At 40.3% G+C, this 18,422-nt stretch overlaps 1 protein-coding gene across 1 annotated transcript; it reads right to left on the bottom strand.

The window, feature by feature from the left end:
* Positions 1-517: 517 nt before the first annotated feature.
* On the bottom strand, positions 518-16,515 carry ube2d4 (ubiquitin-conjugating enzyme E2D 4 (putative)). Its single transcript, XM_035379785.1, has 7 exons — positions 16,276-16,515; positions 7,948-8,011; positions 7,398-7,429; positions 7,214-7,291; positions 6,661-6,766; positions 4,772-4,865; positions 518-4,526 (listed from the first exon to the last, which is right to left on the bottom strand). Exons 1-7 carry the CDS (start codon positions 16,297-16,299, stop codon positions 4,481-4,483), a joined length of 444 nt encoding a protein of 147 aa, XP_035235676.1. The 5' UTR covers positions 16,300-16,515; the 3' UTR covers positions 518-4,480.
* Positions 16,516-18,422: the final 1,907 nt, after the last annotated feature.

Here is an 18,422-nt window from a genome sequence, read left to right on the forward strand (position 1 = left end):
ATCGTCTTGTGCCCATTAAACTGCAACACGTTAACTGGAGTCTTGCCTGTATTAGTGTAGTTTAATCATATACATAAACTCCATACATATGAGAAAAAAACAACTCCGACCTACTTAGTGTTACCTCTAATTACACTTTTATAAAAATTTGTCTTAACCTGAATAAACGTAGTTTGCTTATCAGAAACGTTTTTAATTACCTCGGCACAATAATGATAAATAAAACAAAGACAATGTATTTATCTTAATTAGTTAAATGACTTTGTTTTTTTATTTAGTTTGCAGATAATAAACCATAGAATCATAGGAAGTTGACCAGAAATGTACACCACGATTCATTGAGCATAAATAGGTCCCTTCAAGTGGTGCCAGCAAAAGCCACATTTCATTGTGTTGGCTCAGAAGTACTCCTGACTGAAGTTTAACAAACCTGAAAGCAAAAATATCTCCGCCAAATATTTAATTTGAATTCTGCCAAGAAAGTCTGTTGGTAATGTACAAAAGACATCCAGACAACTTATAAAACAAAAGGAGCTTTATTAATTTAGTGTTGACACCTTGGGGCTTCCTTTCAGTCAAACCAAACCTGAATGCAATAGGAGGGAAACAGTGTTAGTGATTGGGCGGGGGTTGGGGGCAGAGAGCTTCAGCACATTCAGACACATTCATGATCAGAGTGGAGAGGCATCTGAACAGTTCAATCTGGGCTAGTCCAGGATGTCAACTTAGCAAGGCCGCTGATTTGTTCCGGGGGAATTCTCCCTCCTCCTCCTCCTCCTCCTCCTCCTCCTCCTCCCGTACTTCTGCTAAAATGAAATGGTGGCTTCCCCCTCAGTTTATTTCAAAAAGAAAAAAAAAAAAAAGAAACACAAAGCCCTGATAGAGATTTTACAGTATCTATGTACAGGATAACATAACAGTTAAGGCTAAGATTTCATCAGAGGTGTCAGAGAAGAGGCAAACAAACCGTTATGAAATCCCTGAAATCTTGCAGATGGCTGTATAAAGGTTGCTTTTTTTAGTGTGCAGAGAATACCAGTAAGTTGCCAGCCTCCTCTGAGAGATCACAGCACCAATCAATGGGACAATCCAACAACAAAGTATGACTCTGAAAATAACAGGCTACGAACTCGGGCTGATTACCCGCAAGCTGACGACCGGAAGACAAATAAATAGCAAATAAATAAAATAAATACAAAAAGCACAAGTGAGCTACAGTTAGTGACTTTTTCCAGTGATTTATACACTAAAATAACTGTCCATTGTTCTACCCAGTGACAAAAGTACTCGGCCCACGTAGAAAGGTACATTCACACAAGCATTCTGGGATACCGTAGGTATGCTGAGAAGCCTGTTCGGTGACATTTCTGTACTTTTATTCCCTTCTCAAATCTGCAAAGGATTTGTTGTACCAGAAACAAACTGGATGCCAAAATCACAGCCTTAATTATGCAAATGACAGTGCCATGCTCTTGAGGGAAAAACAGAAGTTAGTCAAAACTGGGGGAGAGAAAAAAAAAAGAAAAAGAAAAAAAAAAAACCTCAGCCCTTTTAACAGAATGAAGCAAACCTGTGGCATCCAGTCATAGGTAATAACCTGGAATCTGAGTGTGGGGTGGGCTAGAACATGCTGTGAATGCACTGTTCCACCCCCTGTAGCTGCCTGAACTACCAAACCGGTCAATTAACAACCACTGCTGCAGTTATGACATTGCCCATTGAAGGATTGTACCGTTTGTGAAATTGGCTGTTGTGTTTGAAAACGGTTGCCCATTTCCCCCAAAATGGCTATATCAGTCTCCCTATCGATGTCCCGTTATTGCAGATATGCACACTGAAGAGGACCTCAACAGCAAATAATGTACGTTCCACACATTTACCTTAAGCACCTGAATTGTGCAACACGGGTAAAAATGGGCTCCATTTGAATTGGTCAAGGGCAGGCAAATCACATTGATTGGCATTTCAGTTTAATTGTACCCCCAAAAACTAGTGCCTGGATACATTCATTACAGTAAAACACAAAGTAATGGAGAGAAAACAAATGCACTGCTTAAATACAGTTTTTGATTGTGTATACTCACTGTACCTAACAAGGGGATGCTCTAAAATGAGTCTCTTGCACTTGATCTAAACAACTGATAACAGCTAATGGTGGAGGTAAAATGATCAATAGAGGAGTTTCCATTTAGATTCTTGGCCTTTCTATAATATCTTCAAGAGCATTGCGAAGCTCTCAACTTCCACAAGCGAATTGCATTGGAGTTAATAATTCTACATTATGCCAGCAATCCTTATAGTTTTTTGTTTTAAACTGGAGTGAATGAGGTAGCATTCCTTGCTTTCAGATATAAAACCTGTGTTGCCACCTTGAAGCCATAAGACCCATAATCGTCTTGTCCTAATTTTAATGCTCTATCACCACATGCAGATATTTGTAAAGCATTTATGAATGGCCTTGCCAAAAAGTATGTTAAAATTATCAGAATGGCATGGAAACTTGAATCAACTTGAAAAAAACTGGGTCTCCATGCCAACGGGGCAATATATGAATGTTTGCTGGAAAGGAACAAATATCCCACAATACTGACAAACATATACAGTAGCCTCAGCCAAAAAACCTGGTATGGAAACACCTCTATTGAGAAACATTGTTGAAAAGTTCTGTTTGCATCTTCACAGTATATCAGGGTGAGAACCTTGACTATAGTTAGCATTCAAAAATTGTTAGGTTAGCGCAACAGGTTAACAATCTGACATCTCACATAAAAAAGCATGCTTTTTAAGTTTCATGAGCTTGGAACAAGTCTTTGCCTTAAACATCAGACCAAAAGGGAGAATAAATATGTCAAACCAACAGCCTCTTCAAAGAAAGCTGACGAAAATGTTAATTGCACCTAGATGAGTGTTTATAGTTAGTCCATCCTTTTTCTCCCAGGCTCATCCAATATCAATCTGAAAACTGAATTTAACAACATGTGAAGATGCTGTTTACTGAATGGACTACAGGTGTTAAGCGAGAAAGCACCATTCATTCAACAGTGATGTTAATCAATGCCAATGTGTGCAACAGACTTGTCTCTAAACTGGAGGGGACACTGAAATGGGACCCTTCTATGATCCTCTGTAATGCAAGACTCCTGGAGGAAGCTAGTACCGTCTGAATTGAACCAGCAACTCTGTTTCCAGTGCACACCGTGCGGTTCTTTATCTCACACCATAAAAGCGAATGACAGCTAGTTTAAAAGCAGTTGCGTAACAGCAGCGCATTGCAGTCAAGATGGTGGAGAGTTTAGGGGTGGGGGGGCCCGGCGAACAGAAGCTGACGCTCCGCCCTGCTCTATGGCTACGAGTCCGGCTACGCTCTGAGGAGCAAACACTTCCCAGGTCAAAAGGTCACGGTGTCGCGTCACAGTCGGACGCCAGCCCCTGGCGGCTCTTTGCGGTGGTTCGGAGACTGCAGAAAGGGGAACAGGTGGCTTCCATTCCAGAGGAGTCAGCTCTACAGTGTCACCGTGACCGAAGGAGTCATCCCAGCTCGGGGAGGAAAGCTCCAGTTGCTGTTTGTGGGGGTTTGGGCCATAATGGATGCTCGCCTGTCACTGCACAAACACAACTACCCCCACATACTAGTGCACCTATGTATAAATGTGCATACAGAGTTCTGCCTTATTAAAATGAGCATCTTTGAATAGAAAAACTATTGCCGGATCCTTTCCCACAGCGCTCGGAAGGCCACAGCGCGTCCTTCGGTAAGACCCGTTTCCCATCAGGCCCGGCGTCACTCGCCGAGTCGGGCTGCCAGACGCAGGCGTGCTCGTCCCTCCTCCGCTTTCGGGGGCTTGGCGGGTTTTTTTTTTTTTCCGTCTCGGTCCGGTGGCGTCAGAGAAACGGCTGCTCACATTAATACGGCAGAAGGCCACGGCATACGTACACATACAGCAACGCACAACATCCACAGGGTCTCAGAAAGTACAATACGAAAGGAAGAGGGGGGCCAAGCAAAGACCCTCCCTACCTCTCAACCCAATATGTATCATTCATTGTAACAATAACGTATAATAATAACAATGTATAATAATAATAATAATCATAATAATCATAATAATAATAATAAAGACAGTTCGCACTTCCAGGGTGGTGGCCTAGGGCACTCAGAGCTGAAGAGGTGACCTCCTTCTCTAAGGTGGTGGCGTGCAGTAATGCCCAGGCCGTATATGGCGGACCCACACAGGTCATGGTAAATGGCACATGGCAGACGCTCAGCAGTCAGCAGCCAGGTACAGTAGCACTGGTGTCTCTCTCTCTCTCTCTCTTTCACTCTATCTCTCGCTCGCTCTCTCTCTCTCCCTCGCTCTCTCCTTTCTCCAGAGTGTGTGGTTTATTTCGTTTCCCCTCTTTCGTCCTCTCTGCTAGTGTAAATGTAAAACATTTTGTTTCTGTGTTCCTTTGCTTCTTTCTTTGAAATTTTCAGGTCCTCTCACATTGCGTACTTTTGCGTCCATTCCCTTGCTAGTCTGTTATACCTGAAATGAGAAAAAGAGGGAGGTTGAGCCAGCTGCATTCACTTCAATTCATTTCACATTTGACGGCGACCACGAGCACAACATGGCTACACTAAAGTCAATCAACCAGTTGCAAAATATAAACTTATTCCAGACACAGTGATATCCCACAAAGTGACCTCAATCTGCGGAACACAGAAACACACAATCTTTTCTAATGAAAGTTTTGTAAGTGAGAGTCTGTGGCCAGAGCAGGGGACACTCACTTTTCCCTGTCTGCTTTGTAGGTGTGTGCGATCTCTGGTACCAGCGGGTCGTCTGGGTTCGGATCACACAGGAGGGAACAGATTGACAACAGTACTGCGGGAACACAAATCAGACAAGACTCTTTTAGTACCTGTCCAAAAAACGTACTGCAATGTTGCTGTGAGGTTTCCAATCTTCCTTAAAAAAGACCATTTTAAAGACCACTATATAAAAGGTCACTACAGCGAAACAGAATTCTTACAACGAATGCAGAAAAATATAAATTTCGCAAAACATCAATAATTGGATGAGGAGTTTCGGGTCAGGTTCTTCATTTTTGAATGTTAAAAGCAGGTTTCAACATTCAGAAGATTACTTAATGAAGAAAACAACATCAAATATCAGCAAGCAAAAGTACAATGAAACCTACCCTATTCATTTTTCATTTATTTTCAGTAATTCGATAACAATTCTTCAAGGAGATAGATGTTCACATCGACACAAAATCCTTTCTATTTAATCCATTTTGTAATTGAATAAAATCAAATGTATAATACCTACTGGATCAGACTTTCAATCATTCTCTTGTCTGTATTCTCAAAGGAAAACAAAGAGAACACATGAAGGGTATTTATTCACTTCATTTGATGCTTGACCATTTAAAAAGACACCATGGCGTGGAATAGGCCCACACCAATTCAGTTTTATAACGGTGCCGACACAACCTTTACCATTTATTTCACTGTCTTCTATTCACTACAGGCACTAATTCATTCTGCACTGCTTCAGTTAACTCACTGAAGAGTAAAAACAGTTAAAGCTACATTCTCAGTAACGTGAGCAGACCAATACGTATGCTTTTCCCAGGAGCATACAGATGCCCAATACAAGCCAATGAACACTGAGGTGATTCACTGGAACAAAAGACATACAGCTAGCTAAGCAGTCAGCCTGGTCTTAATGCGCAAGAACAGAGGACCGAATTCCATCCCACTGAAAAGGGCCCGACTCAAAGGAAATGGCACAATAAAACTGCCGCTGCACCGCACCATAAAGGCCCAGGTGTAAAAATATAACCCTGCTAATCTGGATAAAAGCATCTGATTGCCCAGAATATTTCCCTGTCTTTGGAGGCATGAAAAGCTCTCGAGACACCTACACACAGAGCCCGGGGCTTTCATCTCCATCACTATGACAACAGTTGCTGTTGACCACCTTTCTTCTCCTCACAATGCCACAATAGCGGAGGGACGCACATGCCTGGGAACTCCATTTGGCCCTTGCTAATCCAAAAATAATGCCGCTGTCGCTAAAACGCCACTTTTACAAGATTTTAGCAACTCAATGACTAATTTTACTTGCTTTTATATATTCCACCCCCCCATGTTCTCGGTGGTAACACAAAACAAATACCACAAAACGGAACGGTCTGTCTGCCAAAGCACTTTCTGAACCTATTTGTGGATTTAGTAGAAAAGCAGCTAGTCTCTAGCAGGGAAACCTGATTATTGCTGGCACTGTGTCCATCAATCACAGCTATTATGCCCTGTGTTTGCTTTCAAGTGTTTCCATTTTTAAGGACCAATTACAACGTGTCACTCAAAATAACGAGCTCTAAATTGCATTCTGGTAACTGTAGTGGTTTTCTGAAATGAGCCAGGTGGGGAGCTAGATCTGTACATGCCAGGACTGGATATATCCGTTTAACCTGTGCAAAGTATTAACGATTTGCCTATCAGGACTTTGGCCTTAAACATTAGGGATCTTTCCTCGTTATATTTCCTTGTGTCACAAGTGAAGCTCTGCAAAAATACTGCATGGGTGTACAGTCTCCTGCAGTAACTTTCCCACCCATCACCCTGCTGGAATATTCTGATCAGTCACTCTTGGAATGAGAAAGGGAACTTACCTTTAGATACCGTGAGAGCAGGTGACCACTGTGACCTCAGGATATCCAAACAAATGCTACCGTTGCTGTTAATGTTGGGGTGGTAGATCTTTGTCGTGAATGCAACCTGCAGTACATAAGAGAGATGAGAACCGCATGAGAACAGTTCTGAGTAAAACGGAATTGCTGAAATGCCTCGGTCTGCAGCGTTATACTTAAGCAATACGGCACGAGGGGCCGGGCTGTATCGTGAATACAGTCCTGGCTACAGGGGTGTTTTAGGCACGACGCGAAACGCAAAGGCACGTCACGAAGCTAGCTTTCCTAAAACCGAGAATGTAGCTCTACAGTAAATGAACTCACTTTAGTATGCACCGTAACACTTTATAACATCAATGCTTTGTTTTGTCCAGCTTCTACAGTTACTCGCTCATTTTATATAATCTGCACTATCGCTGTAAATTCATCACTTGAGACTTGCCAGTGCAACAGTACGTAACGTATGCTAACGCAGGCCTGTCTATTCCCGTGCTCTTAGGATGCAAGCGGTGAAAGGATGTGAAATGTGTCTCACCTTTGGCGGTTTGAAGGGGTAATCTGTGGGGAAGTGAATAGTCAGAAAGAACACCCCGCCTTGGTAAGGACTGTCATTCTGAATGCACACGGGAGAAAGAGAAAATCAGGAAACTAGCTGGGAGACACGCGGAGGCACACAGCTGAGGAATAAATCAATATAGAACAGGGAAGAGTCAACCTACCGGTCCCATGATAGTTGCCTGCCAGTGAAATACTGAAATGCAAGAGATCAGTAAGGTTTAGATTTACTCCAGTCAATTCTGGTGAACAAATATAAGCTTGTACACAATATGACCAAAAGTATCTAGGGCTACGTTTCATGGTTTGGGGTAGGCCCCTTCATCCAGTGAAGGCAAACCTTAATGCTACAGCATACAATGAACGTTCTTACACGATTCTGTGCTTCGCCAACAGTTTGGGGAAGGCCCTTTCCTGTTTGAGCATGACAATGCCCCCGGACACACAGCGAGGTCCATACAGAACCCCATCCAACATCTTTTGGATCAACTGGAAAGCCAACTGCAAGCCAGGCCTAACTGCCAATGAGTAAAAATCACTCAGTTGTAGTCTGGTTAACTTCCAAGAGGGTAAGTTACTTTTAAGAAGTGGATAATTCCTCAATATCAGGAGCCTGGCTTCAGATACAGGGACAAAAAAACCAACAGACCTAAGATATACCTTTGTGGAACACCGTGCTGTATTTTAAATAATGAGATTTGAGCTCACACTTACAGTCATCCCCTACTGGTCCCGCTGAGCACTGCGCTGGTGGATCTCTTTGTAAATCTGTCAGTTCCTGGAAAGAGAGATACCAGAAAAAAAACATACGCTGGTCATGTTCTTTATCTTGACCCAGAGTTAACTATAGAAACCTTGCTTATTAAATAGCCGAGGAAAAACTACAGGTATGCATACAAACTGATAGCCTATATACTGGAGAATGGCTTCCATCACATCTGGTCAACTTGGCTGAAGTTTAACAAGCTATGCTTACTTGTATCTGTTATATGGCAGGTCTCAATTACACGCAAAAACATTTACTGCTTTCATCTCTACAACGTATGTTCATGCCAATACCATCAAACATAATCCACAATACAATTAACTGGATTCTGAAGTGGCGCCAGATATGGAAGTTTTGACATTTTGATGGTTCAGTTCATCAATGGACAGTTTATTGATCCGATGACAGCATGCGGAATTGCTTAATGTACAAAGTAACATTTTCATTAGGTAATGGTTATGTGCTGCCAGTTTCTTTCGCATTCAGGAAGTCAGTCTTTGCACACTACAGCACTATGAGCCCAAGGCATTTCTGGAAGGAAGTGCGACACATTACCATATTTTATCAAAACTGTACTGTTCATTCAGTCCAGAACACACAGCAGATTTGGCACACACAAAGCGTGAACACCTGGTATGTTATTTCACATAAAACAGAAAGAGAAATATATGGCTTCTGTTTTGCATTTCAGCAGTTGTCGCTCAGTGATAGCATTTTATTAATTTGATACGTTTTAAGTTTCGGGATTTGTCTCCGGAGAAGGATAATATTCAAGGAACCTGGAAACTCATCATTTTTTGGGAATTATAAATAACCTGAAAGAATTGAGTCGTCTTTGTCTTGTGTAGAAAACAGAGACCAGTGCCAGTTTTTCCCACTTTTTTCTCTGCAGTGACTGATCAGACAGGTAATTTTCTTAGACAAAAAAAGAAAAATTAAGGTGAAATAAGACGTCAAATACCTCTACTCACAAAGTGTTTGTATCTCAAAAGGTTTTACTATATTTATTTACTCATATTGCCCAACCACCCTCAGGGTCATGACGAAAATCAGAAGGCATATTTCAGTTACAATACTTCCAGTCAGCTTTAAAGTTTGCTTTTCAATTAAAAATACTATCATTGCACTGAAACTAAACACTCCGACTGTTTCACCTAAAAACCTTAAAATCTGTACCACAACTCACCACCAGACATGCCCATAACAAAAACAATTTTGAAGATCTCTCCGCCAAGTAATATGAGGACCAGTTATTCATGTTCAGCTTCTGGAACTTTCTCATCGGCTCTGACACTGCCTTCCCAGCAACCTGCAAACTTCACTGACGTGTGTCATTTTGGACAAACACATTGCATTAGCATCTGACTCATGACACCAGAAAGGGTTTTTCTAAAGTTAGCCCTGACAACTCTGGTGCAATCAAGCTCCGACATGCCTAGATTCAGCACTGGCAGACACCAATCCTAAATAATGGATACTTTATACCTCAAAAAGCAGACACCTGCTTATACATTGGCACACTGTCAGTGGACTCACACTGTTCCAAATAAAGCAGCAAAGGAAATTATTATTATTATTATTATTATTTCAGATTGCATTGCTTCATACAATTACAATTAAAGTTATGCTATTTCCCAAAACCATAAAGCATAAAGCGATTCTTTCTGCTTCCAACAGAAACGGCTGTATTGCTGTACTAAGAACTGAAAAAAAAAAGTGTGGCATTAATACTGGGTCTCTTCTCTCCTACGGCTATATATAGCGCCCAGCATGCCTTGAAATATCCAAACAGAGAGAGAGCCAGCATTACCATTGATTAGCATATGCTGAGGGCCGAGATCCGATGGCTTACGAGAGAGCGAGAGGCGTCTCGTTTATTTAGATGCATTTCCCAGAGAAGCACACCCGGGGAACTACACGCGCTGGCATGACCTCTTATACACGGGGCCTGAGATCACAGATTAAAATTAGGCCTGATTGTTTGGTAGATGTGATGTAATTAATAGGGCTCGGTGGCTACTGTGTCTGCCTCGGCTCAACTTCGGCATTTGGGACGCACGCTGGCGCCCGCCTTTTAAAAAGACAGGCCCCTGCTTTAAAAGGCCTGGACCGTCGAGGCACTGGGGCAACAGTAAATCTGCCAATGCAGCCGAAAGGACGGGAGCCCTGCCCCGTCTCTCTCTGCAGCCCACTGCCCTCCAGCCCGCTTCATTAAGGGCTCTCTGACACAACCTACGTCCGAAAGTTGACCGCGCTCGGGATGCAGACGGTGGGGCGGATGTGAAACCCGAGTGAATCGGAAGCCGTCTCTCACAGAGAGCCAGATCTGCAGGCAAAACCGCGCTGCCCTCTAGGCAGGCGAGACTCCTCACTTTTTCTACTCGTTGACCCAAAGTCAGCGCATTCAAATAAACAGCCGTTTACACAAATTTCACCTCTGATGAAAGGCACAAGTAAATTTTACTGAACAGGCATCAAGTCCCCAAAATTTATCATTGACAGAATGTGGCGGTAAACGTGTGGTGGGTGAAACGCACAGACCAGAAATACGTGTGATATTTGCATCTTTTGAATTTTCCAGTCTCACTTAAAATAAAAAACAAAGTAGTCTCATTAGCCTTGACACGGTTGAATGCTTGCAGGTTCCCGAGTCATCTTGTGTGATGGAAAATACAGTTTTTTTTTTTTTGTTTGGTTATTTTATTTTAATTTTTTACAAGTAGAGGCTACTTCAAGATCACACATTTGACACATTTGATAGAAAACGATGCACAAGGATTCAGTTGTCAGATATGAACTCCATAGACTCCTTGTTTTGGTATATAACCTAATACCCTTTCATCTCCATGCCAATCAAGCCTGTGTCCCATGGTTTCATGCTGAACATATGACATTCCTTCTTTGCGCTACTGTGTCTTTAAAAGACAAAATGGCAATACATTCACATTTTACATTTTTAATAGAGAAGAAGGATTTTTTTATGTTGCATGGATCAAATTAGATTTCTGCCAGGTCAGTTTCCACTATACAGTCCATGCAAGAATGAGCAGGAGCTTTTAATGAAACCGCAGCTGGTTGAAGGAATCGACATACAAGACACAGCTGACCCTACTGACACTACCATGCTACAGCTACACCATAACTTTTCACGCCCCCACCATACTAAGCGCATTCTATAAATACCTCTGGCAAGTCAGTGGAAAAAAAAAAAAAAAAAACTTGCAAACCATGCTTCATATTCACTCTGCATATAGTGCCAAAGATCATGCATATTAGCTTATAGTGTGTACCAAATAGTAAAACATTGTCCCTCCAAAATGCAAACTTGTTGGAAAACCTGTCGAGCAGCTTGGTGCCTCTAAATGCAAAGCAAAAAGTTGCTTTTAGCAGGCTGGTGAAACTCCAGACAATTTCTGACAATTGAACGCTCAGCTGTGACAATTTAAACACTCAATAAAATGACATCTCAATGCGCTGGTAAAGGGATCACGCCACTCCCCTTTAATACCATGTTAACGACGGACAGGCAAGACTAACCACATTCAAAATACAATGGATTTGGCTGTTAACAATTTCTCCTTTGTACAACACTGAAGGGTGGCATTATGGTTAAGACGGAATAAGCTAGGTGTCATCTGAAAATAAAGAATGCTTATTAGACTTGCTTTTGCTTTTGACTTGTTTTTGTATAAAAGATTAGTTTATCAACATAACAGTCCAATGAAACTGATATAATTCCATGTAAATGGTATCATTTCATATATCTACATCTGTGTAAACACCCATGACAGTAGGGGTGGGTGATATGGCCAAAATATCTTATCACAATATCACATTTTCAGCCATTTTCCAGATACACAAAATGTATTGAGATATTTTACATTTAGCTGTTCCATTGCAAATTTACAAGTTACCGAACCGGCATAATGCAATTGCTAACTATACAGTACTCAAATGGCAGCCTTTAAATCCAAAAAAATACAAGAAAGCCCAAATGAAAGATTTTAATAAAATAACATGCTGATCATCTTACTTTCTAATGTTTTACATAACATTACACAACAAGAGAACACTGAACAAACACCAAAAACATTTTTAATGTCCAAGTATACAATTAGGCTTCTTTATGGTAACATGGTACAGTAAGTGCATACCGAAGGTCACTGGAACAACTACAAAACACAAGTCCGATAAGGTACAATACTAATTTTGTAATAGTTATTCACAGCCAATCACCATGCCGGGAAAAAAGAAAATTGTAGTGAACAGTGACTCATTTTGTAATATCACCCAGCCCACAATGGCAGTATCGGGCATGACGAGCAAAACACGATGCACCAAAAGTGCCATCACTGATGACGCGGTTTGTGTCATTTCCTTATAAACAACAAGCAATCCTCAATAATCTCTGCACTCAATATCAGTACTTACAATCCCGGCATGCAATTCAGGCCATTGCCCCATGTTGGGGAGTATAAGATTTGGAGTAAAACAGCAAACCTGTGCCAACAAAACAAGGCAATGGGTCAAATCTTGATGATCTCTATCTTTGGGAAAAGAGAAAAACTCATGCGCCCCTTTCTGATCGCGGTTGCAGGCAGGGGTGCAACGCTGGCTCCGTTTACAATGCGACGCCCACCCACAGTCTGCCGTCGGCCCACAGAGGTGAGGTTTGTGCTGCTGTGAAATCACGATTTACCAGCGCAACTGCAGTCACTGGTCCATTCTTTTGAAACGGGTTTATTTTCCTTTGAATGCAGGAAGTTCAAACCAATTAATTACCAAAGAACACCGATGAAGGCTTACTACATTCCTATAAAAGGCATTTTGTCCATTCACAATGTCCATCTTCAGTGTCAGAAACAAACTAAGGCCTGCTAAATGCATTTCAATGCTTCCGCCATAAACATTCATATCTTTGCTAAAAAAATTTATGTCTACGTAACCTAAACCCAAAAAAGAGGAATCATTCTGTTTCCGGATATAAATAATGCTTTGCAGATGGGCTATGTTATTCACGGTTAGGCCACCATATTGTTACACTTCCCCTTTAAAAGGGGTGAACGAAATATAAAAAGACGAAATATGCATTAGGACAAACAAGAAAACGGCTCTTCCTCAAAAAAAGAAAATTTAAACGATAAATAGACAGAGAACTGAATAACATTTAGGCCCAGTCTCCTATGACCTCATGTTTTCTTCCTTTTGCTACTGTCCTCTCCGTACAGGAACCTTACAGGTCAATCCATTTTCAGTTGCAATTTCCGCTAGATAAACTGGATAAACGCGAGGCTCATAACTGTCACTCAACACAAGGGGGGAAAAAAACTAAAAGCAAAAACACTCACCTTTAACAAAAGCACACAGTGGGCCACATAAACATTAGTCCTACTACAACTTACATCACGAAAGCACAGGTCTAAATGAATGAGGGATGTCGCTCTTATCTATGGTCTTTTATCAGAGTAACCTGAACCCAGGATGGCATTTCAGAAATGCCTCTGGACTATACCAGTGACAGGTAAGCACTCAAAATAATATACTCTAAAATATCTTCACAGATAATAAATAAATGTTTGTCATTGTATTGTATCCAATTTTGTAGCCTCCAGCTCAGGCAACATAAAAATGAGACGTTCATTAAGCAATAACATAATTTAGTAGTCTCTGTCAAATGCAAGAGTAAGAGGCAATTATTTTAGAGGGAATGTGCACTCTCTCATAGGAACACAGAAGGGTTCCATAACATAGGAACTGCAGGCACCTTCTCTATAGGTCTCACACAAAAAGGCAAAAACAAAAGCCATGAACATTAGTTAGACAATGCAGGAGAAGTGAAGCCCTATAGAAACCATGACCGATAAAATCATTTCCTCTTGCACCGGCTATTGAATAGTACAGAATACTTCAAAGTGTGTTCAACTAACGTCACACTAATGGCCTTAACTAGAATCTGTACATGTTGTTCCTTTATTCGTTTTTTTTTTTTTTTTTCCTTCTTCTGATATTTTTTGGGTCAAGACTGGGTTTTAAAAGGCAACACTGCAACTGGAAAACACTGTCCATAGTATCTCTTACATAACATCTCTTCTCCCCCCCCCCCCCCCCCCCCACCCCCCACCAGCTACTACATAAATCACTGGTCCTGTCCTCCCCCTCATCTTAGCAGAAAGCATAAGATACACACGTGCAATGGTTCACAAAACTCACAGTTCGGTTCACGGTTTTGGTGTCACCATTTAAGTTTGGTTCTGTACATTTTTGGCAAATCAGAGAAAGAAGTACAGTTCCCATGCCACTCTAATTTTAATTTATTTGACAAAAAAAATTATATCAACAAATGGTTATCAAAATGTAATTAAATCAAAATCATAAAAGAAAAGTTCCACTCCATTATTCTCAAATAGAAAATAATACCAACATTATAGACTATGGCCATGAAAATAAAAAGCAGCATAAGCTCAACCTGCATTAAACTATGTAAACAAGACGAAATAGAGTACATTAATTAATTTGAATCTCAGATTAAAGATGGTCAATTCTTAAATAAATAATAGTTTTTCGAATTGAAATTGAAATGCAGTATTTACTCCATCAAAATGAACAGAACATCGTTCTAACTTAAGTTTAGTCTCAATAGGCAAAGAACCACTTTTTAAATTTGTGCTTCATGAGGTTGTAAGGGGGGACACCGGGGAGACGTAAAAGGGCTATCACGTTCTACGTGTTTTTAAACATTAGTATTGGGCAGAGTTGCCAACCAATGCTTGTATATTCATTACTACCCCATTACTACTGTTGTTACTTTAAATAGCTACATAATGCTCCCAAACAGCAGATTTAAACGATATTGGAGTATCTTCCAACTGGTTTTTCTTGCCCACATCCCATTTGGCAAAATGACCGACTGACTGGTGCTTTAGCTATAAGCTGTACTCACGGAAACTTCATCTGTGCAAATAGTTCCGCTGGATTTTTTTTTATTTAAATAAAAGGAACACGAGTTAAGTGATCCTTGTATTCCTAGTTTTCAGTGTTTGTATGACATCAAATAGAAACAAGAAATTTCGCTGCTAAATGGCAAATTTAAAAAAACACTAATTTATGAGTGCCATTTTTAAAACATAGCTAGACATAAAAGCAAATCGTTGAAACAAGCGAACAGAACACGTGAGAACCGAACGGTTCGATTTTTACATGAACCGTGGCGTGCCTAACACACACACACACACACACACACACACTGCATCAGCTAACGTGTCATTTTGTCACTCAGTGTTAACACTTTGGGGTGAAGAAACTCACAAAAACACTGTGTACGATTTCTGACATTTCACATGCACACGGTGGGCTGTCAGTAAAAGAAGCACCTGACACTTTCTGGAAAGCACTTTGGCTTGCTGTCAAGTTATTGCGAGGCACGACTTGTATCAAGGGCTTTCGTTTTATCCCATGCCTGGCTACAGCCACAGAGCACACCGTGTGCCATGGTGGTAGAATGATATTTCCATTTCATAAGGCACAAGCTTCCTAAATCAAGGAAATATATTCTACACTACATTGGGTCCAATAATGTAGCTAAAAGCCTGTGTATGCTGTGCACTTCGTTAATTCTGTTAAAAATACCCTTGCCTGCCCCAGTGCCCCATTTGCCACGCCATATATGGCAACATTGACATTGGGCTTCAGTATTTGGCAACCTGCATCCAGCTGTCATTCATCACGCCTGCGCATCAGCTTTTCACTCATTCATAACCGACGGAGGGGGGGACGCGATTTAGCAATCCCCTCTTTTCCTCCCCCACCAAGCTAGCCAGGAACCAGCCATAATAATAAAATCGTAGCTAGCTATTTAGCCATATAAGCAACTATCAGGTTGTAAAAATGGAACGCTCAATTCACCCACGTGATATTTCTAGCCATCATGGTAACAGTCGTTACATAAAGTGATCCTCTAGCTAGCTATCTAATAATTTAGCTTGCCGGCGAAAAAAAAACAGCTGTCGGTGCTAGTTAGCAAGCAAGCTAGCATTGTTAGCCTATGCTACGGTGCGTCAATATAAAAAAAAAACCATTGGCTGCTGATCTTTTGTTTTATTTTCTGGCCTTTTCAAGAAAATGGCAACAAAAATGTTAATGGATTGGGTAAACCAGATAGCGTGAAAAATATCAGCTTGCTTGCAAAGAGTCTTAGTCAAGCGATCAAGTAAGCCATCTAGCTTGCTAGCTAGCGTTAGCCAGCAAAGCAAAAATAACCAAACAATACAAACACTCACCTTTTGAATTCTTTTCAACGCCATTGCTCGTTAATACACCAGGTCTTGCTCTGTAATAAATACACTTGGTCTAAATATTATAAATGAAACGAAGTGCGTCTGTTTTTGACTCCCGTGTCAATACCCCTTGACAAAATTGTATGTTTTATCGGATTTAACTGCAGTTTCTACGGCACTTCTTGGTCTCGTTCAATCGTACTCCTCTCTCCTCTCGCCGCTGACAGCATCCAGCGTTTACCACTGATACCGCGAGAAATGCCGTGAATACGCGTAGGACACGTGGATGGTTAAATGGACTGGAGGGTGTTGTAGTTTTCCCAAAAACGGCGGATTTAATGGGACGGATGCATTACGCAGGTTAATGTGTGTAACCTCAGGAGGTTATAAGAGTGAGCGGATATATTATTATTTTTACTTTGCAGGAAAAATGCAGAATAAAATACTGAATGATGCAGACCAAATTGCATTTAACTACGGATTGTTGTCACTTATGATCAATCAAACTATGCTAATTCTCTAATATATGTAATTAGCCCCATCATTTATAATTGTGAGTTGCTACTGCTTTAGACAGCACAGCCTAAATGAAAATGTCTTACAATGCTCAAATATAGGAGTGTGAATCACATCACATATACCTATGTTTAGAAAAGTAAACCAAAATAACTGTCTACAAAAATACAACACACAATTAACCCCTTATTCTTTTGCAGGCAAATAATTTGCTTACAAATACTAACAGTGATTTATGCACCAAAACATATACAACTTTAAAAATACAAAATCCAGTGAACCGATATAATGTCACTAGCAAAACATAAAATAAATCCTAATTTAGATCTCGGTTTCCTGAAGTTCCAAGACAAGGTATTAGTTTAAAATGAGATCCTTCATTCAATGGCCTATTTAGGGATGGTCTAGCTGAGAATGACCCTTATAGTATCCAAGAAAAACCATGTTAATGTAATGTTAATATTTTATTTCTCCACAAGATGTCCCTATATGGCTTGCTTTAAAAAGACCTGCCAGTTATCACCACAGTATACTTACCAAGATTCAACTGCAGCTATTTTTTAACAGCCATGGGCCACTTTAAGAACTAAAGTAAAACACTGAAAAGTTTATCTTTGAGTTGGTCCTTGAGAATTATAAGACAGACTGAAAAAGACAACTGCAAGAGGGAGCAACAGCCATACAACTGAGACTGTTGCGTTTTCCAAATACATTTCAAAAAATCTTTTAAGTTATGAGTTTTAGGCCATACATGTTGCATACATTTTATTCTTTTTTTTTTTAATGTTTTGTTTGACTAAAGTTAATTAACATTGTAATTAACATTATTAATTAACATTAACAGCAAAGGGATTTGCTAAAGCCTTTTGTGCAAAACCTTTATCACATGCAAAACCAATAACATCACCAATGATTGGTCATGGTAATTATTTTGCACAAATCAACAATTGTGTTATTAGTTTTGCATGTGCTAAAAGGATTTGCATATGCTAAACCTCTTAGTAAATCAGGCACAAAATGTGTTTTGTTGGTGACGGGTGGCATTATCATTGAATTGCCAAAAGGTGGCACTCTTTCCTGTAGACCTGTGGGGTCTTTTAAATTAGAAACAATCTTGACTTACTGTGGCCATTAAAGTGTTCATTGTGCGGAAGTACACATGCTCTCCAGTGAGCAGGCGAAATTGATAATCTGATTCTATCGAACAGGCCATTTCATCAAGTCCAGTTTATGTGGTTAAATAGATCTTTGCTTCTGTACCACAAGTGATCTCTGATGAATGCTCTGGTGCAAAACTGCTGCCATGCATAATGGGTGTTGCACAGATACATTATTATTATTATTATTATTATTATTATTATTACTATTATTATTATTATTAGTAGTAGTAGTAGTAGTAGTAGTAAATAGCTTTAAATTACAAATTTATACACATTTTTGTTGACATGTCTGAAATCTAAACATCTTGTAGGTACATTTAAATGGCCATAATTTGGTTGTTATGGTTGTCTTTATAAAATGAATCATCAGACAATAGGCAGTTATCACAAAGAAAGGACAGTGCGTGACAATAAAGGAGAAAGAAAAAACACCACAATCTTATACAGACAGAAAAAAGCATACATTTACAAGCT

This window comes from Anguilla anguilla, chromosome 10 (genome assembly GCF_013347855.1).
Source record: "Anguilla anguilla isolate fAngAng1 chromosome 10, fAngAng1.pri, whole genome shotgun sequence".
Taxonomy (NCBI): Eukaryota; Metazoa; Chordata; class Actinopteri; order Anguilliformes; family Anguillidae; genus Anguilla; species Anguilla anguilla.